The sequence below is a fragment of the Pimephales promelas genome, chromosome 2 (assembly GCF_988280905.1).
Source record: "Pimephales promelas chromosome 2, fPimPro1.hap1.1, whole genome shotgun sequence".
Classification (NCBI taxonomy): Eukaryota; Metazoa; Chordata; class Actinopteri; order Cypriniformes; family Leuciscidae; genus Pimephales; species Pimephales promelas.
In genome coordinates, this window is record NC_142770.1 from 47,965,616 (window position 1) to 47,992,911 (window position 27,296).

General features: G+C 38.8%; 1 protein-coding gene across 4 annotated transcripts; it reads left to right on the plus strand.

The window, feature by feature from the left end:
* The first annotated feature begins 101 nt into the window (after positions 1-101).
* Positions 102-26,929, plus strand: LOC148997676 (uncharacterized). 4 transcript variants are annotated; one of them, XM_089119056.1, is made up of 4 exons: positions 102-144; positions 260-339; positions 22,334-22,383; positions 23,945-26,929. In XM_089119056.1, exon 4 carries the CDS (start codon positions 23,954-23,956, stop codon positions 25,484-25,486), a length of 1,533 nt encoding a protein of 510 aa, XP_088975182.1. In that variant the 5' UTR covers positions 102-144; positions 260-339; positions 22,334-22,383; positions 23,945-23,953; the 3' UTR covers positions 25,487-26,929. The 4 variants fall into 4 exon arrangements, with proteins under 4 accessions (XP_088975182.1, XP_088975179.1, XP_088975180.1 ...); XM_089119053.1 differs by lacking the exon at positions 22,334-22,383 and having other exon boundaries at positions 126-144; XM_089119054.1 differs by lacking the exons at positions 102-144; positions 22,334-22,383 and adding an exon at positions 22,942-23,190.
* Positions 26,930-27,296: the final 367 nt, after the last annotated feature.

Sequence of the window (27,296 nt, forward strand, 5' to 3'; positions counted from 1 at the left end):
GCATAACATATTTTCCTATAAATCACATGATCTTCAGTAATAGGTGTTGGCTTCGTAGCCTATAAAAGCGCTTTCTGATCTTGTTCTTTGTATAGCCTAGTTCTTATCGGTTGAAGTAGGACAGACTTTTACACAGAACATATTGTAAGTACAATTTTACTGAATTATAACATAGTCTAATATTGTATATACAATGCATAAGAGAAATAAGGTAAATATTTTTTTACATTTATTTACATGTTTTTTTTTTTATTATTAGCATCAATTTCCTGGGTAACCTTGAAGACCTCCACCGTTTGAACGAGTTAAGACATATTCTATACTTCTGTTCTTTGAAAGGTAAAAATACATCATCATATATCCACTGCCTTTTTAGTTTGTCTGTTTTAATTTTACTGTTACTTGGGCGTTATACTTTCTCGTCTTCATCCATTTAATTTTGATATTTGGGCTATATAGGCTAGCCTATAGGGGGGAAAAGTTGGGAGTAAAAACAATTTCACATCAAAATTGCTAGGCCTGTACCACAAACAATTACAAAGAAACCACAAGTAACACAATGAATTAAACTTGACATTTTGAAGTAGAAAAACTGATAGTATTTTCTTGAAAAAATGTGTTCCCTTATTATTGGTGGTATGCTTATAGCCTATAGAGCCAGATCTCTTGAAACTAATTTTAAAGTTATTTCTCGTGCCATTTACACGCCAAAAATTTTTTGCGTGCATATTACAAAACTAAAATATATAAGTTTCGTGCTAGCATGTGTGGATCAAGAGCCCCAAATCGGCTACCATCACAATTCAAAATGTGACATTGATTTATATTACAGTTCAATAAACAATTATATTAGGCTAATATTAAGTCACTTGCATTTAAGACGCAATATTGATTTGTTGTTGTTTGGAACGATCACAGCAGAGCCATAACGCATCTCACAGGAACACTCAACCGTGTTCCATTCCTGAATCAGCCGTTTGAACGACTCGTTTGAATAAATGACTCGCTCATTAAGACGTCGCCTGACGCCACCTAGGCCTGGTGGTTTAGTTTCGTGTTTAAAAGTATGATTCTTTACATTTCTTTGTGTTCAAAAAATATTTAAGATCTAAATTTTACGTGATGCAGTTGTATTTTTGTCTGTGTAAATTATTTCATTTGATTGGTGCGTTTAGCATCTTATTATTCTATATTAGCCTAATGTATTGATCAAATTTAAGAATTTGAAATGAAAGATGAAGCGGCTATATTGAAAATGATTAGGGTAAAATGCCCTTTATAAAGGTTAAAATATCATACATATGCAGATTTAAATAGGATGTGTCAACAGTGATGATAATATTGATTTGGAATAAATTGTATTTACAACACGCATAAAAAAAACTTTTTTTTTCCTGGACAAGCATATTTTTTTACTCGGACAAGTGAATGACCAACCACAAGCTAGACGCTTGATCTCTCTCTGTTGGAAAGATGTCAAGAGCCCTTCTATTGGTCGATGGCTGAAAGAATTATCAACATGCCTTATCCTTGAAAAGTTAACATACACAATGAAAAAGAAATCAGCCGAATTTAAGGAGATCTGGAATCCCTTTCTTGCATTTTTGGAGAATTGTGAGGCCGAGGAAACTCTGGAAACTTGAAGGTCATATATACCTAATTGCCTGTATTTCCTAAGCTATGTATGATTATTATATAATGTCGTTATCCAGTGCGTTGGTTGTTTTTTTTTTTTTTCTTGGGGGTGGGGGGAGTGGATTCTTTTCTTTTATAGTTTGATTGTTAAACGCTTTGTTAAATTTATTTGTTAAATGTAAATGTAATCCTTGTTAATTGTAAAAATTCAATAAATACATGTTTATAAAAAAAAGTGAATGACCAACCGAAGGACAAGCAAATGAAAAGGCTTAAATGAATCATACAAATATATCAGGGCTCAACATTGTCTGCAAATAAACTTGTCTTTGGGAAGCCATAAGTTATAGTGGCAAGAATAACTTTGAAACATTTGGGGGTGGTTTCTAGCTTGTTCCGCCCTCCTACGTAGGCTACTTGATTTTCCTTCAGAACTGTAATAATACAGGTTTGCTGTATTATTAAGGCTTGTTTGAGATGCGCCCCCTTGCCACTGTAATAATAATACAGGTTTGCTGTATTATTAAGGCTTGTTTGAGATGCGCCCCTTTGCCGCGCCTGAAATGTATGCGAGAGTAGGCGGCTGTGAGAGAAGGAGTGAAAAAAGCGCAGGAAAGCCGGACAGACTCGCTTCTCGCAGTGGATCAGACAGCTGTGAGATCGGTCCGGGATCAAAGGCGGATATCACGGGATTCACGCTCGTGCATGGTGCTGCTAATAAGCTGGATGTAATTTAAGTTCTGTTGCTTTTATATGAAAATAAATATAATGAACAAGACACCCAAAGTGTTATTTAATTACATTCCAATTACATTTAATTACATGTGTGTTTATCAATATTTTTTTTCTTTAATACAGACGTGTTTTTATATTTTAATAATATGTTTTAATAAAAATGACATTACATAACCCATATGACACTGTCAGAGAGCTTATTCACCCATATGTAAGTGGTTCTCAAAGTGGGTGCCGCGGCCTGGGGTGCTGCCGTGACAACTGGCTAGGGGTGCCGCAGAATCTCAGTTATTTTCCAATGTAAACAGCCTAAAATTAAAGCTGCAAGCAGCGATGGGCGGGCCCTCGCACCTGTAGCGCGTCGGGGTGTGAGGCGGCCGCATTGTATATTCTGCAGCTCAGCCAGTGCGGCTGTGCATTTGCTACGCTGCTTCGTTAAAGGTCACTTCCTGTTGCCAGTAGGTGGCGCTATGACTGTGGGTGTGTGGGCATGTAGATTTGTTCAGGGCAGGACTCCTGTCAAATGTGTAAAATTTCATGCAGAACTGGGCATTTACAGCCAAGTTACTACAACTTCCTGTTTCATGGCGAATCATCGACGCCACGGACACGCCCATCGACGAAAGCGCGCAGATAGCACAAATTTACATCGTCAATGCCTTTAGAAGGCACAGCAGAAATTTGAAGTTCATCCGACTAAATCCCTAGGAGGAGTTAGTTACAGTACGTTATGAGTAAATCATCCAAAAATGGCGGTAAAATTAGAAATGGCCGACTTCCTGTTGAGTTCAGGGCATCGCTCCAAGAGACTTTTCTGTGCGTCTGGACATGGTAGATGTACCACAGAAATTACGTACATGTCGGTCAAACATGCGACGGGGGCTGCTTCTTTAAAGGTCACTTCCTGTTGCCACTAGGTGGCGCTATGACTGTGGGTGAATGTGGACATGTAGATTAGTTCCGGGCAGGACTCTTGTCAAATGTGTAAAATTTCGTGCAAATCTGGGCATTTACAGTCAAGTTACTACAACTTCCTGTTTCATGGCGAATCATCGACGCCACGGACACGCAAATCGTCGAAAACGCGCAGATAGCACAACTTTACATCGTCAATGCCTTTAGAAGGCACAGCAGAAATTTGAAGTCGATCCGACTAAATCCCTAGGAGGAGTTCGTTAAAGTACAGAGTCTGTAAATCGTCCAAAAATGGCCGCCAAATTCAAAATGGCGGACCTCCTGTCGAGTTTAGGGTATGGGTTCTTGAGACTTTTTTGTGCATCTTGATATGATACACGTCCCCACCAAATTTCGTGCATGTAGGTTGAACGTGGACGAGGGGCTAATTTTTTCCAATTTTCTAGGTGGCGCTAGCGTGCCATTTTGCCCCGCCCATCCGCGAAACCCACAAAATACAAAATTTTTCACCAGTCCTGACATGCGTGCCAAATTTGGTGAGTTTTTGAGCATGTTGCGGCCCCGAAAATGGCACTTACTTTGCAGAAAAAAAAAAAAATAAAAAAAATAAAAAAATAAAAAAATTTAAAGCTGCAAGCAGCGATGGGCGGGCCCTCGCACCTGTAGCACGTCGGGGTCTGAGGCGGCCGCGTTTCATTTTCTGCAGCTCAGCCAGTGCGGCTGTGCATTTGCCACACTGCTTCGTTAAAGGCCACTTCCTGTTGCCAGCAGGTGGCGCTATGACTGTGGGTGAATGTCGGCATGTAGATTTGATCAGGGCGGGACTCTTGTCAAATGTGTTAAATTTCGTGCAGATCTGGGCATTTACAGCCAAGTTACTACAACTTCCTGTTTCATGGCGAGTCATCGACGCCACGGACACGCCCATCGACGAAAACGCGCAGATAGCACAACTTTTCATCGTCAATGCCTTTAGAAGGCACATTAGAAATTTGAAGTTGATCCTACTAAATCCCTAGGAGGAGTTCGTTAAAGTACGGAGTGTGTAAATCGTCCCAAATCGGTCGCCGAATTCAAAATGGCGGACTTCCTGTCGAGTTTAGGGTATGGGTTCTTGAGGCTTTTTTGTGCGTCTTGATATGATACACGTCCCCACCAAATTTCGTGCATGTAGGTTGAACGTGGACGAGGGGCAAATTTTTTCCAATTTTCTAGGTGGCGCTAGCGTGCCATTTTGCCCCGCCCATCTGCGAAACCCACAAAATACGAAATTTTTCACCAGTCCTGACATGCGTGCCAAATTTGGTGAGTTTTTGAGCATGTTGCGGCCCCGAAAATGGCACTTACTTTGCAGAAAAAATAAAAAATAAAAAAAAATAAAATAAAATAAAATAAAATAATCCTAACAGTTTCAATAGGGTCCTCGCACTGTTAGTGCTCGGGCCCTAATAACTATCGTAACATATAGGCTAATAACCTTTTACGCCATTTTTTAAAAATAATATCAAAACACCAACATATGAATGTCCAAAAGAAAACGAATAAGCGAAAAAATCCTATTATTTCATACATTTAAAGTTGAAATGTTTATTTACCGCTAATTGGACTGTTATCGGGAGAGAATCGACCCGTTTCCTCTGCCCTTTGTAATGGGCTCAATTGTATATTTCACGCAGATTGACAGAACAGGACAAATGGATAAATGTATTCTTGCGGTCGGCGTTACGTCACTAATCATGTGACCTGCATAGCAACCGGCCACGAAGGGTAAAACAAACCGAATGCCCGAGGCAAATCAAAAAGGTATCTATTCACAGAAGTTTTGCTGTGGATTATGTCAGTTATGGATACTAACGGACTACTTTGTATTAATAATGAATGATATCTGTGTATGCGGATGTATATATGTCGGTGGTGAGAAGTGAATAATAAAACACTCATGTAAGGCTTTGTGACTTGCTAACGTTACATGTCTGTGAAAGGCGCTAGCAGCTAACTATATGAATTTATATCTTCTTCATCTGTTATTACATAATGTCGTATCAATATATAGACAGTCTCCTAGCGCCTGCATTGACCAGGTACAACAGAAAGCTGTCGCTTGTAGGTTTAACATTACAATCTTGTCCCTATCGGCATCCAGCTGAGTCTTGGTACAACAACCCAAAAGCATGGCCCACCTCATCAAATCCCCTGAACACCATGTGTACATACCATGTGTCCTACACTTGCAGTCATGTTTAAATACCAATCAAGCATCGATTACATATTAACTATGTTATCGATTTTTTTTATTCATTAAAACAAAACTGTTCATTCAAAAGCACTGTGTTACAAAGTGGCGTTGCTGTAATGAGCTCAGTCTGTCAGTGGCACAACTTGTAGCTACAATGTCAGTGAGGGACACAGTTTATTAGAAAAAAGCCAAAAAAGGCTAACACAAAAATACTAGTGCATTTCATTGTTGCTTATCGGTGTAGAGCTGCCGACCATTATGCATAGCAATGTCATAACATAGCAGAAAATTGAGTGGCCATCCCTGCAGTGGTATTATTTTGTTATTCTTTGATTTGTCCCTCAATTTGTCCATTCATTTGAGATTACATTTCTATTTAGATTCATTTTAGACGCGTATTTATCTCCCGCTTTCGTGTAGCTTAATGGCGGGGGCTTGTTTGTTTTACCCTTCGCCGCGTTGCTATGCGCGCACAGGAGTAAAAGTCCCGGATGTCCGACCTTGAGAATCGGTTTAAACAAAAGAAAAGCAGAAATGTCACAGCCCAGAAGACCGACAGTCTTTCTCTTTTTATTCACTTAACATAAATAAATACATAAAACAAAAGACCGTCTTTCTTGGCTTCAATTAACATGTGTTTTTCTAAAACATAAAACAAGAGATAGTCTTTCTTGACCTGACTCGCGATCACTTGTGAATGAGCCAGAGAGAAATGCACATTTCAAATGGATTACATAAGCAGAGAATAGTCTGTTCCCTTTCGAAGGGAACTCAACAATACGTCGAATGACGCAATGGGGAACGCCTCAAGCCTTGTTTATACTCGACGCGTTTGCAAGAGCGCGAAGGGCGCGCGCCAAAAATGACGTCATTGTGGTGTGGGCGGCATGTTTATGATCATCCTAGTATAGTATTCTATTATTACAAGCATGTTTATGATCATCCTAGTATAGTATTCTATTATTATTTCTGTTTTACATTAAGCGCCATCTAATGTCAGGGAATGAATTTGCATGTTCACTCAGCTCATCGTCAGCGAAAAACGCTTGGGTGTGAACACAAAAAACGCGTTGAAAAACGCTGACGAATAACGCGCGCTGATATTCGTCCCGGTGTGTACGGGCCTTTACATTACTCAAATATTTTGAAGAGAGAACATAAACTGACAGTTTTAATAGCCTTTCTATTAGTGCTACGCTGAATATATACAAAGGTTACTTTTCCAATTACTTTCCATCCGTCCCCAGGATTGGTTTGCAGCGATCGACCTGAAGGACGCGTACTTTCATGTCTCGATTCTGCCTCGACACAGACCGTTTCTTCGGTTTGCGTTCGAGGGTCGGGCATATCAGTAAAAGGTCCTACCCTTCGGCCTGGCCCTGTCGCCCCGCATCTTTACGAAGGTCGTGGAGGTGGCCATTGTTCCCATGAGAGAACATGTCGTTCACATAATGGCTCACTCGCGAGATCTGTTGTGCGATCACAGGGACCTGGTGCTCCAGAACCTCCCTTTTGCCATTTGGGGCTTCAGGTCAACCGGGACAAGTGCAAACTTTGCCCCACGCCGAGGATCTCTTATCTCGATATGGAGCTGGAATTGGTCAACCAGACTGCGCACCTCACCAAGGAGCGCGTCCAGTCAGTGGTCAACTGCCTCAGGTCCTTTCGAGGCAGGTCAGCGGTCAAACTGAAGCAATTTCATAGGCTCCTGGTGCATATGGCAGCCGCAGCCGCAGTAACACCGCTTGGCCTGTTGCATATGAGACCGCTTCAGCGCTTCCGCTTCATTATCGAGTCCCGAGATGGGCGTGGCAGAGTGGCACGTTCCAGTTCAAAGTCACCCCCCACTGTCGCCAAACCTTCATCCCTTGGTCGGACCCTGCGTTTCTACGGGCCGGAGTGCCCCTAGTCCAGGTGTCCAGGCATGCTGTAGTCTCCACAGATGCCTCAGCCATTGGATGGGGGGCCACGTACAACGGGCATGCAGTCTCAGGTCTGTGGACGGGGCCTCAGCTGCATTGGCATATCAACTGCCTAGAGTTGCAAGCAGTACGATTAGCCTTGTGCCGCCTCAAAGGGTTGCTTCGTCACAAGAACGTACTGGTCAATTCAAACAGCACTGCGGCCGTTGCGTACATCAATCATCATTGTGGTCTACGCTCCTGCCGTATGTCGCAACTCGCCCGTCATCTCCTCCTATGGAGTCAGAAGTTTCTGAGGTCGCGTCGTGCTGTTCACATCCCGGTTGCGCTCAACCCTCTATGCGTTGAAGTGGAACCTGTTGGTCATTTTGTGCTCTTCCCGCTGGGAAGACCACCGAACTTGCCCGATCAGTGTCGTGCTTTCCTTCTTACAAGACGGGTTGGAGCGAAGGCTGTCTCCCTCCACCCTCAAAGTATATGTGGCCGCAATAGCCGCCCATCATGATGTGATTGACCGAAACTCGTTAGGGAAGCACGACCTGATCATCAGATTCGTTAAAGGAGTAGTTCAATTTTAAAAAAACTTTTGGTGATAATTTATTCACCCCCATGTCATCCAAGATGTCCATGTCTTTCTTTCTTCTGTCGTAAAGAAATTAAGGTTTTTGATGAACACATTCCATTTTTCTCCATATAATGCACTTTACTGGTAACCAAACGGTTCAAGGTCCAAAAGACAGTTTCAGTGCAAACTGCAAACTGTTCAAAGGGCTTTAAACGATTCCAGACGATGAATAAGGGTCTTATCAAGCGAAACGATCATTCATTTTAAAAAAATAACAAAGTTTAAGTTTTATAAGCTCAAATGGTCGCCTTGCTGTTCTGTGATGCGCGTTCGTGACTCTCCTGTTCGAACTTGTTCATCAAAATGAACGAATCTTTTCCAGAGTCAATTCGTTAATTTTGTTTGTTGAATGAACCAAATGACACAAAAAAGATGAGTTCATTTTGATAAACGAGTTCGAACAGGAGAGTCACGAACGCGCCTCACAGAACAGAGCAAGGCGACCATTTGAGCTTATAAAACTTAAACTTTGACCCTTATTCATCGTCTGGAATCGTTTAAAGCCCTTTGAACAGTTTGCACTGAAAGTTTCTTTTGGACCTTGAACCGTTTGGTTACCAGTAAAGTGCATTATATGGAGAAAAATCCTGGAATGTTTTCATCAAAAACCTTAATTTCTTTTCGACTGAAGAAAGAAAGACATGGACATCTTTGACATGGGGGTGAGAAAATTATAAGCAAAAGTTTTTTTCAAAAGTGAACTCCCCCTCGTGATTTGCACCCTGTACCCTCTTGGGACTTAGCCCTGGTGCTGAGAGCGCTTCAAAGACCCCCATTTTAGCCCTTAAATGATATAGAGCTAAACATTTTGTATGAAAAGACTGCTCTTCTATTGGCTCTGGCTTCCTTCAAGAGGGTCGGGGATCTGCAGGCTTTTTCGGTCGACGAATCGTGCCTAGAGTTCGGACCGGGCCTTTCTCACGTTGTTCTGAGACTCCGGTTCGGATATGTGCCCAAGGTTCCTAAAACTCCATTTGTAGATCAGGGAGTGAACCTGCAAGCGCTGCCCTTGGAGGAGCCAGACCCAGCCATGGCTTTTCTCTGTCCCATACATGCACTACTTTGTTATGTAAACAGAACGCAAAGCTTCAGGACCTCAGAGCAGCTCTTCATCTGTTACGGAGGCCAGCAGAAGGGGAAGGCTGTCTCCAAGCAGAGGTTAGCCCACTGGCTAGTGGATGCTATTGTCTGGGCTTATGATTCCCAGGACGTTCCTTGCCCTCCCAGGTTGACGGCCCACTCCACTAGGAGTGTCGCTTCCTCCTGGGCCTTGGCGCAAGGCGCCTCGCTGACAGATATCTGCAGAGCTGCGGGCTGGGCGACACCTAACACATTTGTCAGGTTTTATAGCTTACGTGTTGAACCATTTTCCTCCCGTTTACTCGCTACGGCCAGCCTGGATGCCAGCCCGAACCCCGCCCACAACATTTTTTGGTCTGGAAGTTCGGTCTGGACTCGATCCATTGAGGAGTAATTATGATCAGTCAAAAAATGTTCGGGCCAATCAAATTGCCAGGGCGGGCTTTATACGACACGTTATCAAAGAGCACTTAACTGGTTTCCCTCAAAGATGACTGCAGCTGGAGAATTGAGATGTATAGATTCCGCTGTCATGTCTGTTGTAAAATAAATAGACAGCGCATTAATTTTAATAGACGAACAGAAAACTGCAATCAAGGCATTTGTCGATCGGAAAGATATTTTTGACGTCCTTCCAAAATGATTCGGCAAAAGTATAACGTAGCTCCGATGGTCGCTAAGAAGATGGGACGCAATGAAAAGCTTGTGGTCGTTGTGGTTTCTCCTTTGGTCGCACTCATGGAGGACCAAGTAAAAGAAGCAATTCATATCGTTTCAAATCAGCTTTACAAAAAGTAATATTTTATAAGCTTTAATATTGAGCAGTTTTTTAGTTTGGGAGCAGTTTTTAGAGCAGTTTGCCACTTTTAGTGAGCAATGGGCATGACTGCATGAAATCACTGATATTGCAAAAACTTTTTTTGTTGTTGTTGTTTTTTTACTAAAACATATGTTATGTCGATCTATGGCAAATTATTAATGTGCTCAAGAGCGTATTTAAACAAATGTTTATATCACTTCTCTGCTGGGTATTTTTAATAATTTTTGAATTAAGCCTGCTGCAGGTTCTAGCCTATTGCACAGATTTAAAGCAGTTTTTTTTTTTTATTTTTTTTTTTATAGTAATGCAGCAATGAATGTTTAATATTTGAAACTATTTTCATCCCATAAAGGCTACATACGCAGATTATAACATGAACACACAATGCGGGGGTGAAGAAATAATTTAATAGGCTACCTGATGTCACAAATAGTAATGTAAACTGGTTGACACTTATTTAGGTCTAATAGAAACATTTAAAAACTATAACATACACCTATACAAAAAACAATATAGGCCCTCATTTTATTAGGTAAACAAGGAAACATGAGTTTTCCATTTAAACATTTTATTTACATTTTTGAACCAAATAATACAAGCATTGGACAAATCTCACTAAAAAAATTTGTAACATAATAAAAGGTGGTGCTTTCAAATTCAAACTCAACTGCTTGCCTCCGGGTTTAAAATTTATAACTCTATGGGCTTCTCCCTTGACTTTATGCCTCCACGTTCCCCCGATTACCTGTGAGTAGGGATGGGCGATACGGCCTAAAATCCATATTGTGATATACATTGCAGCCTCTTGCGATAACGATATATATCATGATATATATAACGATATATAAATTATAATAGAACCATCACAACAGGTTAGATAGACATTAAGGAAAGCTAAACTGCTAAATGTATTTGTTTTAAAAAGAAACGTTTTGAGAACATTTATTATGCAAAACTGTAGTTATACAACATAATGTTGCAGATGAATAAAATTCAAGTACACTAGCTGCAGAGACTTTAACAAAGAATAAGCTTAAAGTATTGGGTTTCTTTACTTTAGTGCATGCCTGTTCACATATACTCCGTGTGCAGTGCATATGTGGTGTGTGTTGCGGTGTGTGTGTGTGTGTGGTGCAGGAGCAGCACGCGCTATTGTGCTTTCACATGCGTTTGCACTGTGCAACTGATCTACGGCTGGACGACAAACAACATTAATCCTCTATTTTTATTTCAAATCACTATTTTTATTATCAGTGTCTTTTATAAAATAATATAAAAGAGTTTCAGCATTGCGATTCTATTTGTATACAGACAGTAGTAATACGCACTCTTTCACTCTTAGGCTATTCACTTTTAAACTTAATAGGCCTACGCTTAAAAACGTAGTATTCCTTCTACATAGATTTATATATTAAGTTGCTCAAGCAAGTGGCAAAACATTTATACATTTATGGTAACATCGCAAACGTTTTAAATTAAATCACAATTGACAAAAACACCTCTCTCATACCTTTTCTTTTGCATTTAAATCTTTTTTTTAACAAGAAATATTGCAGTCACAAAGAACTTGTTTCACAAAGAGACAAGTGCATCCATTATGCCGTGTTGCTGAGGTAATGTTACTGTGTAGTTTCCTTGCTTTAATTACCTTGTGTTATGTTGCAGATCAGTTTAACCCGTTTACATTTTCTAGTTGTTGGAAATACTGGTTAACTGTTTTTTTTTTCTTAATATTTTGTGACTTTTTTTCTCATTTATCATGGTGAACATGCATGCAAAGTTTCAACATGCTGATGTGTTTTGACATATACAAACAAAATTACTGTTACGTTTGTGATGTTCGCGGGTCAATTTGACCCACATATTTTAAAGCTCTAAAGCAACTGTACCAACCCAAAATAATAACAATGTTTGGTTATATGTTGTTATTTTGTATTTTTACAACCGTATTAAGCAAAAAAAAAAAAAAAATAGCTTTTCCATACGTTTCAATACAGAAAAATATTTTGTCAGCCAGAGATGGCAAAAATGAGCTATCATTTATTTATTTCAAGTTACCCGAAATAATATTAAACCTTTGTTTTTTTTCTTGATATTTTGTGACTTTTTTTTTATCTATCATCATGAACATGCATGCAAAGTTTGAACATGCTGCTGTGTATTGACATATACAAAAAATAATAATATTACGTTTGTGGTGTTCGCGGGTCAGTTTGACCCCCATAGGTCAATAGGTCAAATTCAATAGCAACTGTACAGACACAAAATAAAAAACATTTAATTACTTATTTTACTGTCAATCTTTGGGAGCTATTTTTTCTGCTTTCTATGTTGAAGTCTCATGCCACACTAAGCAAAATTGTGCGAAAGCTCATTATTCACTCACAGGGGATTGAGAAACCAAACATAACAAAAACATACATACAATAAATGTTTTTTATAAATTTTTTGACTCTGTAATGCTGCATTTGAAAATCCCACAAACATTTTGGTTAAAAGCTAGGTATTTCAGATTGAATATAGAAATGAGAGCTTATTTTACTCTGTGTCTGACAAAGATTTTCATCTGTAATTTGCAAATAATTTGATAAATTTGATAAATAATTAAACACTGTAATTTTAGCTTTTTCAATTGTGTTTGGTTAGAGCACTTTTAGATACACATGCACATTAGAATGAAACATTTTCATTATACTTCATTTTATATATACATATATATATATATATATATATATATATATATATATATATATATATATATAAATTGAATTGTTCAGTTATGATGTTCAAAGCATAAAATGTAAAAAAAAAAAATTTAAACGTAAAATATATGCATAAAAGTTAGTATACTGTTTATTTCCAAATTTTGTCAGAATAAAACTGTTTTAAAATATGGTTAATTTTTTTTTTCATGAATTATATTTTCAGAAATGTTGTTTTGTAATGTTTGACAAATGTTGATATTAAAAGTTTACAGTTTGTATCTAAATCTTTGGGGGTTTTTTTTCATAGTGTGATTTTTAAGGAATTGTATTGAATCCAATTAGGCTCAATTTGACCCGGTCTATAAACGGTGTGCACAGAAATCGAACAGTTTACAAGGGTTAAAGTTAAAAAGAAAATGATTGAAAAATAGTAAAAAACTTTTAAGATTACTATATTTTCATATCAATCCATGTTCATTTTGACCATGAACCATGCGCTGTCACTTTAATTCAGCACGCACAGCACAGCAAAAATAGACTGTTTCGAAACGACCGCTGCACTGCTGTATACGCACTGCACCTGTACGCATTGCCGCACCGCATCCAGGCCTGTTAACATGGGTACGGAAAAAATAAACACCCTATTCGCTGCAAACGGAATATGTGTGAAACAGGCGTTAGTCAGAGCTGTTACCCCTACAGAGTATAATTTGCTGCTGCTCATTGGATGGCTTAAATCCGAAACCAATGGATGTTGTACTGGTTTTTTAACCAGCTCTTCCATTTTCGATTTCAACCATGTTTATTCAAGATGACGAATACGATGATGTGTTGCAGTTGGATGCAGCTCGTGGCTCTAAATTTTGCTGGTAGTTTGCGTCAACATGCATTATTGCGATGCAATAGAATTAAAATCCATATCGTAGACCAATTTTGTACCGTTTATATTGCATATCGTTTATATCGCCCATTTACAATCATAGTAACGTAGACCACTGTCATGATGTGGTTTTGTGTCTTGTCAATTTGTATTCAGTTGTTCCCTGTCTAGTTATTATCCCAGGTGTTTCTCATTTCTCACGCCCCCTTGTTACTGTAGAGTTAAGTGCTTCCTGTGTGGTCATAGCATGACTTTATTAAAGTGCCCTTTTTCCAGCCCCCCTTCCAACATCACTTCCTCTCCTCTAAAACCCCTTAACACTACAGTTACCTTGTCTAGCTCGTTTGTCCTGGATTATTTAAGCCCTGTGTTTCTGCCCGGTCTTTGTTGGTTGTTGAATTTATGTATGTGAACATTGGTGTTTTTGAATTCTCGAGTCCTGCTTCTAGTCTTGTATCCTGTTCCTAAGTTTGTTAACAAAGCTACACTGCGTTTGGATCCAGCCTCAGCACTATTTCTCCGCACAGCGTCACAGAACAACCAACCTCAAAATGGGTCCAGCAGTTGTCAGCAACCGGGCTCTGGGAGAATACCTGTCGTCATTCTTGCAAGAGGGCCAGTCTGTCCAAAGGTACTGTCCATTTGCCATCTGGGAGCGCTAGATGATATCCAGCTCATGGGCCTGTTTTTGAATGGGCTGGATTATGGGATCGCTCGATGGATGCCGCGGGACCTACCCAACTGGACTCTTGACCGGTATATAGCTCGGGCTTGTTCCTTGGAGGACCTCTTCTCCATTACTGGCTCGTTTCTACTCGACATCTCCCGAGTTCACATTACCCGCGAAGCCCTCGTCGTCTTCACCGCTGGTTCACGTCAGCCACGACGAGCCTGCGCTTCACCTGTGCATTAACAAGCCCGCGCTTCACGTCAGCCCAGCCGTGCTTCACGTGAGCCCCGCGAGTGAATCTCCTGTTCAAGTGAGCGCTGAATCTCCTGTTCAAGTGAGCGCTGAATCTCCTGTTCAAGTGAGCGCTGAATCTCCTGTTCAAGTGAGTGAGTTGTCCAGCCCAGCGAGTGTGTCTAGCCCTGTGACGCGCCGCCGCAGGAGGAGGAGAAGGAGGACTCGTTCGGTTCGCCAGGCCCCAGTGAGCGTACCCAGACTCCTTGCCCTGCCGGCCCCGCCTCTGCGCCTCGCCCTGCCGGCCCCGCCTCTGCACCTCGCCCTGCCTGTGCCCTTCAAGCTCTGTTCAAGCTGTGCCCTTCAAATCCCTGTGGATTTCCCCAAGTATTTTTTTTTTTGGGGGGGGGGGGGGGGGGCAGTAGGTACCCTGTGAGGGCCATGGAGACATGGACCTCGCCTCGTCCTGCTCCGCCCTGGCCCTGGCCTCGTCCTGCTCCGCCCTGGCCCTGGCCTCGTACTGCTCCGCCCTGGCCCTGGCCTCGTCCTGCTCCGCCCTGGCCTCGTCCTGCTTCGCCCTGGCCTCGTCCTGCTCCGCCCTGGCCCTGGCCTCGTCCTGCGCCGCCCTGGCCCTGGCCTCGTCCTGCTTCGCCCTGGCCTCTGCCTCTTCCTGCTCCGCCCTGGCCTCCGCCTCGTCCTGCTCCGCCCTGGTCTCCGGCCCAGTCTGGTATGCCCACGCTCTGTGGCCCAGGCCCGCCTTGGCTACCTCCTGGTCCCGTTCCTCTGCACGGGCCTGGCCCTCCGTCCCTCCCCCAAGACCGTCTCCGCTTCACCGCCCTCCTGAACTTTTTGTTGTTTTTTATGGGCGTCAGGAGCCGCCCATAGGGGGTGGGCTATGTCATGATGTGGTTTTGTGTCTTGTCAATTTGTATTCAGTTGTTCCCTGTCTAGTTATCCCAGGTGTTTCTCATTTCTCACGCCCCCTTGTTACCTTGTCTAGCTCGTTTGTCCTGGATTATTTAAGCCCTGTGTTTCTGCCCTGTCTTTGTTGGTTGTTGAATTTATGTATGTGAACATTGGTGTTTTTGAATTCTCGAGTCCTGCTTCTAGTATCCTGTTCCTAAGTTTGTTAATAAAGCTACACTGCGTTTGGATCCAGCCTCGGCACTATTTCTCCGCACAGCGTCACAACCACGATTTACAACCCAATTTTCCACAAAGAGTTTTGTAATATAAATGTCTCAAAGTAGGTGGTTGAAAGACAAGTTTCGAATAAGGGACCATCTGCAAAGTGCAAAACCAAAACCCGTTTGCACATTTTGTTATGAAAAATATTCAATAACTTCACTGAAACACTGTAATGACACCAAATTCAGTTCACACATCACTGCTTTTCTGCTGGTTATACTACAACACAAATTGTACAATTTTTATGATTATTAATTTTTTTTTTTAAATAACTTCACCTTTTATTGGAAAAATAATCAATAACTTCACTGTTATACGATGTTGTCACAGCCCTTCGTCTGCACCATCCTGTCCGCGTCTCCAGCACTACACTTCCCATGATCCTCTCGTCTGCACACCTGAACTCACTCCCTCATCAGCCTCCCGTTCAGCGTCCTGTTCATCTGTTTCACCTGTCTTCACCTCATTATGTTTGATTCTTCTGTGTATTTAGTTCTCCCTCCTTCAGTCTGTCTTTGTCGGTCAATGTTTGATGTTACTTGGTGTACCCCGTCTTCATGCCTGTATTTATATAATAAATATATCTTCATCGTGATTCTGGACTCAGTCTGCTCGTCTGCCTGCTCAACACCGTGACAGATGTATTGCTATCAAATTCAATAAGCAACTATCATGCAAAGCTAGCTTTGGCTAAAAAAAAAGCTCAAAAACAATATAATTTGTGAGAAGAATATGCCTACTTATTTTATGTGCTATTACTTGTCGAACTAAGTGCTGAAGTGTGACGAGTGGGAGACCAGTGATGTGTAAACTAACTTCTAGATCAATTTAATATTATAAAGCTTGTTTTGAGGAAAATTGAGTTGTAGCTCAGTGTCTGCGTTACCATGATTGTAAATGGGTGTCATTCATGTTTTAACAACATTTAGCTCGATTTATTGATCCGGAAAGTTTAAATCTGTGAATACCCAGCATGTAACCATTGAAACAATCAGTCTGTGTTTATGCGTCAACGCTAATTGTGTTGAATTAACGTTACAAATTGATGTTGCTTTAGTTTCACTCTTGCACCCTCAGTTAATGTTGAAATAGTGTTTAGATTTCAACAAATCAACGGTAATAGTATTGATTTCGCATTACAGAGTGCATATTTTATCACCATCACTCTTGCATCCTCAGTTAATGTTGAAGCTGTTTAACAAAAAATGGTAATGCTATTGAATCAACATTACACTATGATTGATTCTACATCACAGATGCTGAATCAATATTGAAATTAACAAATATAATCAATGGTAATATTGTTGAATCAACGTTAAACTTGTTGTTGAATCTACATCACTGCTGTTGAATTAACTCTGAAATTAAAGCTGCAGTCCGTAGCTTTTTTTGGGTTAAAAATGACCCAAAATACATATTTCAGAAAATACATAACCAGCCTGTTCAAAACTATCTATGTGTATTACGTGAGTTGTACTTTAACACCCTCGACACGGCAAAGCACTGATGATCAGAATGTTTGAGGAGAGTGTGAGGCTGTCAGTCACCGCGCCGGTGTGGATACTGGCATTCAGAGTCACAGATTATTTTTTTTAGAAGTATGACCAACATAAGAATTTTCACCGGAAAATTTCATCTGAACAAGTAAAAAACATCCACTTTTGTTCTGGTTCTGACATTGCAGTAAATTGCGCTGAATCAGTTATCATATCACGCAAAACTGTGCAAATTATGCTTTGTTCTCAAGTTGTTAATGTTAACAACGTAAGCAAGCATTGCGTGACTACATGTAATGTCCTTCCGATATGTATCCTTGTTTTCGCATGGGTCCGTTTGCAGTCTCTTTTTTTTCTGTAGCCACTGTGAAGTCCGAACGAAGTCTTTTGCATTTTACAGCGGGTGAATCTGTTGTCGCTGGTGATTGTCGTTTGAACCTTTCTGGATCCGCCAACCAATTGATATTTAATTATATCCAGTGCTGTGAGAAAAGACTATAAATCTCGGCTAGTAGGCTACAATGTGACGTAATGACTTAATATAGTCTACTAGCCGAGACTGTTCTTTATGTGTACAGATGTGACGTAATGACGCAAAGAAATGCTTGAATCTCCTGTGGAAATCCACCAGTACCACTGGAATTAAAAACATTATTACAAGCTTACCGCATTAAATCGAGCTACGGCAAGCAGAGTTTTAAACATTGGCTCGTTATGTATTTTCTCAAATATGCATTTTGGATCATTTTTAGGATCCCACAATTACAGATTTGTTTAGTATTATATTATACAAAAACTGAAATGTGTAATTGTTTTGTAGATATAGGCCTAGTGTGTAAATTATAGTATATGTATATGTGATCTATATAATGTCAGAGCGCGTCATTTGACGACTCTGAACAAATCACGTTGTCAGAAATTGGCATTAGCCAATGAGATTGCGCATTTCGAGTTAATCGGCCATTTTACTTCATTTTTTTTTTTTTTATTAAATCTTAACAAAACAGTACACACAGTAAGACACAAATAAAGTCATTAATACAGAAAACACAATATTAAACAAAAACAGAGCCAGGGGGAGCTTCAAATAAATACATTAATACATTAAAGATGGAGCATAACTGAATGGTTTTAGCAGCCTTCTTATTTTGTGAATCATAAATGGATCATTTTGATGTACTGTTCCGTCTCATTATCAAAAGCAATAAAGGAAGGTTTTGAATTACTAAATTTGGCTTTGTGAATATGATATTTTTTCTAAAATGATCAATAGATTAATTAAGTATATTTCTTTTTGTTTTTTACCTTTGTCAACATGGAGACCAAACAGCACATCCCTCCATAGCAAAGAAAAATCAGAGATGAGTTTAACAGAAATATATATCGGGACAGATCTTTCCAGAAACTAATGGTTTAGGGACATTGCCAGAACAGGTGTACCATTGTTTCAGGAACTAGTCCACAGAAAGAGCTGTCAACACAAATGTCAAGCTTAAACCTCAGAAGATATTGCTTAGCAGGATAATACCTATGTATCATTTTGAAAGTGATTTCTCTTACTTTATTCGTAAGGAGGTATTTGTAAGGAAGGGTCCAAATAATCCCCCAATTCAGGTTATCAACAAACTTAGACTAATAGGGAACAACATTAGGGATGCATGTGACATCTCTCTGGAATAAAGAGTGAATATTCCTATTATTATTCCTCGTTGTGATTGCGAAACAAATATTACCAACTGAGGTTAACTTAGGGTCCAAAGCTGGTAGGCAAACGGGTTTTCCAGTCCCTTTTAAGAGAGTTAAGATACCAGAAGGGATGGCATCCATAACAATTGCGAAATCTCTTGGGGTGATTGGAATGCCAAAAGTTCGAAGGAATTCAGAATAATTTAGCATTACAAACCATTACTAGAAAAATGTTATTATTAAACCAGGCTTTATAAAATAAGGATTTATTCTTGAATTTAATAAGCTGATTATTCCAGATGAAGCACCTATGTGGGGAGAAATTATGTTTGTAGATTAATGACCATACTAAGAGCATTTGTTTATGGAATTTCGATAAAATTAGGGGAATTTTTTCTATTTTATAATCACATAAAAGTAAAAAATCTAGACCACCAACCTAAAATATAGTTTGGAATAAAATTCCAGGTAGATGTAGGATTTTATCCAATTTATTTTAAAAGTATAATTGAGGGTTGTAAAATCAAGAAAGTTTAGACCACCACGTTCAAAAGTGTTCATAATAACAGATTTTTTCACATAATGAGTCTTGTTTTTCCAAATGAAATTGAAAAGAAACTTATCAATTGAATTACAGAGCTTTTTTGTTGACAAATAAGCGGATAGCTGCATATGTAAGACGGGATAAACCTTCTGCCTTTGTCAACAAAACTCGTCCTTTCAAGGATAAATCCCTCTGCAGCCATTGATTTAACTTTTTCTTTGTCTTATCACTAATTAAATTAAAGTTTACAGAGCATCTATCCTCCTCATTTTTAATAATCTTTGATCGGTATGCTACAGAGATCTGGGAGGTATCGCTTTCTTTAAGGGAAAAAGTTCACACTTCTTCAGATTTAAGCAAAGTCCAGAAGCTGCGGAAAATAACTCTATTGTTTTGATAGCGATTGGTACTTGGCTGGCATTTTTAAAAAATAATGTAGTATCATCTGCTAGTTGGGAGAGAATAACTTCTCTATCTGCAATTGAAATACCTTTTAAAGCACTATTTTTAATATGAGTGGAAAGAAGTTGAGTACACAAAATTAATAGGTAAAAGGAGGCAGGGCAGCCCTGTCAGGTGCCTCTTTGCAACTCAAATCTCAGTGATGTCCCACTTTTTAATTTGATAGAGCTATTGCCATTGCAGTACAATGTTCTAACAGCATTACAAAAAAAAAAAAAAAAAAAAAATCCCCAAAACCAAATTTCTCAAGGGTTTTAAATATAAAATTATGCTCTACTGTGTCAAAGGCTTTATAGAAGTCTAAGAAAAAGATAAAGCTATCATCAGGACATAAAAATGAATAATCAATTATATAAGACAAGCCGATTATTATTTGAGGTGTGTCTATTTCTCATGAAACCTGATTGGATATCATCAATAATAGGGTCGAAAACATTTTTTAAACATTTTGCAATAATTGAGGCATAAATTTTGTAATCGGTGTTGAATAAAGAGATAGGTCGCCAATTCTCTATAAACAGTGAATCCTTTTTAGGTTTGGGGATTAACGTAATTAAGCCTTGGGTCAGTGAGGGGGGAAAACTTTTTTCAATACTTTCTAATATTACTTCAAGCAGAAAGGGCGCTAAGTCTTGTGTAAAAGCCTGATAAAATTCTGCAGACAGGCCATCAACTCCAGGAGATTTGTTATTTTTACAATGTTCAATTGCAAAAGTAATTTCCTGCAAAGTTATAGGGTCATCGCAGAGTTTCCTATCATCTTGAGAGATCGGAGTGACGATCAGAGAGTTCAAGAATTTAGTGGATGATTGATGGCAATATTTGGATTTGTATAGATTTCTATAGAATTCCGCACAGAAAAAAAGCTATATTTTTTGGATTATCAGTTACAGTATTATTAATAGTAAGTTGATTAAATTAAGTTTCCCATGATATCTTTCTAAGCCGAAAAAATAGGCAGAGTTCTGCTCCCCTTCTTCCATCCATCTTTTTCTTGACCTTATAAAGGCACCTTTTGCTTTGTTGGAGTAAATCTCATTTAATTTAAGTTGTTCCGAAATTAAAGTTAACCGTTCCTCTTCTGATATATCTGCAGGGTCCTTCTGGTAAAAGGTAAATATATTAGAGACCACTCTTTCTTCCTTCAATTTACGATTTTAGATAACATACTACCAATATACCTAAAATATTGGCCAGCTTTAAATTTCAGAAGTTCCCAATTGCTACCAAAAGCACCCTCGGATATTGCTTTATTCCAGAATTTCAATATTATTTTTTTAATGTCTGATTTTACCTCATCACGTTTTAGAAGCGAACTGTTTAATTTCCAGTAGGCATTCCTACATCTTGAGGAAGGGGCAGATTGTAATGGGATAGATATGTAGACAGCATTATGATCTGTTAATGGGGTTGTGATGATATTAACTGAGATTTTATCAATATTCAAATGATCAGAAACTAACCAGTAGTCCAATCGTGAACGTCTGGTGGCACTTCTATTACTCCAAGTAAAAGCATTTATGTCAGGATTGTTAAATCTCCATACATCAACCAAATTAAATTTTTGCATAAATAAAGTTAAATTAGCATTTACTGCAGTGGAAACACGTGGAGGCCAACAGTCAATATTGTGATCCAGAATCATGTTAAAATCCCCCCCTATTACTATACCTGAATTTGGAAAGTTATTAAGGGAATTTTGTATATGTTTCTCTAAAGTCTCATGCAATATGTCGTCTCATGGTTAGAATTATAACCATATATGTTGATAACTATCAATGTAAAATTTTCAATGGTTAATACTTGAAAAATAAAATGACCTGAAGTATCAGTGACAGATAGAAGAATAGTTCCTGGAAAGTTATATTTTAGAGTCGCAACACCAGCAGAATGTTCAGACCCGTGAGCCTGCCACAGATCATTTCCCCACTGGGATCTCCATAATCTACCATCTTCCGGAACTGAGTGTGACTCTTGAATGAAACAGAAATCAGATTTGTGCTGCTTGACAAACAAAAATAACGCCTTGCGCTTAACAATATTCCTTATCCCCCTGGCATTAAGAGTAATGATAGATAAAGACGTATTAACAACAACAAATAGAACAATGCAAAAAGTAAAGTTTGGATTAAATTAAACTTTAACCATACTGTAAGGAGCTGCACCACTTAACTTAAATGAAAGGTGCAAAACGAAACTTAGTGATACAGTGAAAACTAAAGAGATATCTAGGTTTTCAGACGACAACTTAACACAAAGTTATTAGCAATCAGTAGACATAAAATGTTAGCCTACAGAATATTGAATATTGAATAAATTGAACAGGAGTAATAAAAGTTGTCTTGAAGGTATGTTAAGTTGAGTGTCATTAAAGTGCTCAAAATTCTTATAAAGTGCACATTTTTTCCCTTAGAAAAACAGAGTGGATGACAAGTATTAAGGATATTATGGCTTAACTCGACTTAAGGCACATGTTAACAGGTGTGACGTTTACCACTTTCAGGTAACTGGAAAAAGTTCAGCCCCGTTGGCAAAAGCACGACCACCCACGAAGTAAGCAGCCTTCCCTTGTTCTCGCGCTTTAGCCACCTGTGGCCACAACACCATTCTTCGCTCTCTGACGGCTGGGGACAGGTCTTCGGCAAAACGTAGCTTGTTGTTTTGCAGGAAGGTGGACTTCTTTGCAGCCTTCCATACAGTGTCGCGGTAAATACGAGCACTAAACTGTAGAATTATCCCTCGAGGCTCGGTGGTACCTTTCTTTAGTTGTCCCAGACGATGCACTGAGTCAATAACATCAGGGAGTTTGGCCTTGTGCTCCGGTAGGATTGACTGGCAGATGTGTATAACCTCTTGGTGGACGTTTTGATCTGCTACGTTTTCAGCCATACCGTAGAGACGCAGGTTCCAACGTCACGAATAGTTTTCCAGCTCAGTGATTCGTTGTTCCAGAAGGATCGTCTTTTTCTCTGCCATGTTGACTCGGTCATCAATGTGTGTCACTTTACCTTTCACTTCACGAATCTCAGCGCAGGCAAAATCAACAGTCTTCTTTAGCCCCTCAATCTTTAGAGTATTGTTGGAAATCATTTTCTCCTTACTCTTTTCCAGAGAGTCGATTCTCGTGTTGAAGATGACTGAGATTCTTTGCACAATATCTGCACTGTCTAGATCCACGGAGCACCGCGGCTTCATTTTTTTTGGAGGGAGTTGAGGAAGGAGTTATGGGGAGAGAGGGGAAATCTGGGTCCCCGAGGGAGATCACCGGAAACATCCGCCATACAGTAGTCGTGTAGGTTGTTGACAAGCGGATTGTCTATCGGTACCTGCATGCTGCTGAAGTAGTGGTTTGCTAGCTAGGTAAGCCATTAGCCGAGGTTTTCCTCACGTGTGACGTTAAGAAGCGAAAATTTTACATGATACAAGTTTAACAATAAATAGAGACGGTGCACTCAACTCAGTGTTAATGTATCTCCAAAAACAAATCTAAAGTAACTATGATTCACTAATATGCATGTCTTAGGGTGAACAGCTCCATCACGCACATGCACTCACTCCGCCATCTTGCCCGGAACACCCATTTTACTTCATGATTGGTTGCTGATAAACAGGAAATTACCTGTTCCATATTTGGATCCGACAGCATTACAAATGAGAGGGAGAGCTTTCTAACGGTATATGTGATGGCAGGGACAGCGATGTTATGATTTAGAATGCCAACTTTTGATGAGTTTAGGCAAAATCTACACACGCAAACAGACAAAGTGTAGTAAAATAAAGACCTAAATGTGTATTTTAGACTTTTTTTTCAGCATAAGTCTGAAAGGCATGTTATTGAAGAATAGCCCAAAATCTCAAAATTGACCAGTGAAAAAAAAAAAAAAAAACTATGTTTTTGCCTGCCTTGTCTCGCCCATTTTTCGAACCCATTTTTGATATTAAAATAATATTCATTTTTCCAATGTCCTCAACTTCATGCTGTATGGTAAATGCTTGATGTGTTAACATACAATGTTAATGTGAATTAAAGTTGTTTGATAAAAGAAATATATGTACAGCCATAACATATTACAAGCAGTTTAAAATAACATGTTTTTCTGTTATAACATTACAGAGGGGAAAAATGACTAGTTTAAGTCAAGAATTGAACAAAATGGAAGTCATCAAGAAAGCCATCTTAATTAAAGATGGAAATCCAGCTCAATATCATCTGCAAAAAAGTTCAGACAGATTGGATGAATCTGAACCGTACAGGAAAATTACCTTTGGTGAGAGAGACACAAAAAAAACCCATAAAACCATTCTGATGGTGGGAGAATCAGGAACTGGAAAAACAACCCTAATCAACACGATGATCAACTACATGTTGGGTGTTCAGAGAAAAGACAAGGTTTGGTTTGAGATCACAGATGATCAGAGTGACCGAACATCAGTTCACAGTCAGACCTCCAGCATCACTGTTTATGGGTTTTATCTACAAGAGAGTCAAACTGATCTAACAATCATCGACAGTCCAGGATACGGAGACACACGTGGAGTTGAGAAAGATAAAAATATTGCCATGAGTTTGCTTAGTTTAAGTAGATCCAAAGAAGGGATCAATGAAGTAGATGCAGTGTGTCTGGTGATTAAAGCAGCACAAAATCGACTCTCAGAGTTTCAACAATACATATTTGATGCTGTTCAGTCCTTATTTGGAAGAGATATTGCTGAAAACATTGTTTTGCTCTTCACACACTCAAATGGAATGCCACCAAGAGATGCCCTGACAGCTGTTAAAGAGGCTAAAATCAAGTGTGCAGTGAATGACAAGAGTAAGCCAGTGTTTTTCTTGTTCGACAATTGTCAGGCAGACTCTGCTGATGAAGAATATGAAATGATCCATGAACAATCATGGAATCTCAGTTTTAGAGGAATGGGAGGATTGTTCAAGTTTCTTGAAAACATAAAACCAAAATCCTTAGTGATGACTCAGCATGTTTTACAAAAACGGAAGCAGTTGACCTCAAACATCTCCAATCTCCAATCACGAGTTCAAATGATGGAACAAAAACAAAATGAGCTGAAACAAACTCAGGAAGCTCTGAATCAGAACCAGAAATATGTCAAGAACAATAAGAACTTTGAGTATGAAGTTGAAGTGTCCTATCAAGAGAAGGTTGATATTGATCCTGCTGTGGCATATGAGGCGATGTGCTGCAGTGTCTGTGAGGAGAACTGTCATTATCCAGACTGCTGGTGGGTCAAAGATCTCTCGTGGTGTAGTGTGATGAAAGATAATCACTGTACAGTGTGCACAAAGAAATGCCACTACACCAAACATGTCAAAGAAGCAAAAATATATGTAACAAAGACAAAGAAGGAGACGAGGACATATGAAGATTTAAAGAAGGAATATGATGGGAAGATTGGGGGCAGTGTGTCTGTGGTCCAGAAGCTGAAAGAAGAACTGCAGGAATTACAGATTGAGAAAATAAAGCTGGTAATGGAAGCTTTTAACTGTGTGGAAACTCTGGAGATGATCGCACTCAATGCTGTTTCTCTGAACACAATTCAGCACATTGATTTTCTGATTGAGAAGATGGAGGAAATAAATGAGCCTAAAAAGGCTGAAGCACTGGAAAAGATCAAGAAGAGAGCAAAAGAAGAAAATTGACTGGGATAGTACATCAAATATTTCCAGAAAAAAAGACGGATAATGCAATGAGTTAATGCTGCAAACCTGCTGAAACAATCAAAATAGAACATCATTAGCATATGTTGTGCTTTGGAGACAGGTCTCCTTCAGAAGATGTGATATATATGCTGATATAACAATTAAAAATCTAGTAATCTGTACTATTCCAATACTATGCCTTGAGCCATTTTGTTAAGAAAAAAAAAAGATGTTTGAGGCGGGGCAATTCTTAATAGACATTTCACTTATTTCCTCCACTTCTGGATTCAATAATTTTACAAAGTCATTTTAAATGTTCAATTGTCAATACAAATGAAAATTTTAAAGAACATCACATGAGCTGACTTCATAAATGGATGTTGGTTTTCCAAGGTTTTTGTTTGAACTCACTATTATGGTGATCGGTGTTTCATTTGGTCTGACACTTTATTTCATATATTATTGTAATTCATTTCCTATTAATGCAGTGATGCAACAAGAAAGCTGAGGGTTTTTTTTTTCATTGCAAAGGAAGGGATGTACTGTGTTTGTTTATGTTTGTGTGTAAACTTTTAATTTGGTTAATACAATCCCTCAATGTGTGTGACAAATCAGGTGAAACTCTGAAAATTTGAATATCGTGCAACAGTTCATGTATTTCAGTAATTCAAATTAAAAGGTGAAACTAATATATTTACATATACATATGCATGATTAGACTATGTAATATTCTAATTTTCAGACATTTCAAATTTGGGGTTTTCATAAGCTGTAACCCATAATCATCAAAATTATAACTTTGCACAATGTTCTAATTTTGAGTTTCACCTGTATCCTGCAATTGATTATACTTGATAATTTACATTAGATTAAATTTAATTGTTACCATTGTTGTGTTTTGCATGTTGAATATTGTTTAAGTACTTTCAGTTATTTTTCAGTTACTAAAACTATACTAAATAACCTTTTTCAGGACAACATACTATTCTTATTTCACTTTTTTAAAGGGAAAAGTTTTGTATGCTTTTAAGTCTGACTAATTCTAATTTTATAATGTAGTAGTACTATTTTTTTTCCTTTACTAACTTTTAAAGTTTAAAAATGTTCTTAGTGCATGTAATACAGGACCAACTTGAGGGGGATATTGTGGAATAGCATGGCTATGTTGAATTTCATGGATGCTTTTGTGATTATACTAATAGCCATAATATCTAAATAATGTCATTCTGCTGTTCTAACAAGTTCTAGAGACTGCTTTAGATGGGGATATAATGCATACTATCATCACACATAGGTGTTTATAAAGGTTTGGTATAAAATCAACAAATAGCCAGAAACTGTTGATATGGAGTATAAATATCTTTGTACCTTATTGAAATTTACAGTTGATTGTATTAATTACGTGATTACAATAAAATGGTTAAATAAACATACATAAACCAACATGAACATGTACTGTTTTCTTTCTGGAATACATGAGAATAAAAACAACTTAAAGCAATGAGTAAGCCAACAGAACATAATGGTGACAGCTGTTTTAATTTTGCAGAAGCTTTTTATGATTGTGTTCCTTTAACTTGGAAATACAGCAAAATATCTTGCTGGAATATACAAATTTATCATAACTTCATAACCACAACATATTCTTATAACCACAATATGAAAGCTACATTGTACATTAGGGATTATAGGAGCATAGAGCAGGGGCTGGGGGTATTTCAGAAAGCAGGCTATGTGACTTACCCGGTTATGTTTAAGGATAAGTAAGTAAAGATAAGTTGAGAACCTCAACTTTCGGTTCCAAAAACTG

Bases quoted from the DNA above. Each gene is read 5' to 3' on its own strand.
- LOC148997676 (XM_089119056.1), top strand. From the start codon at position 23,954: ATGACTAGTTTAAGTCAAGAATTGAACAAAATGGAAGTCATCAAGAAA.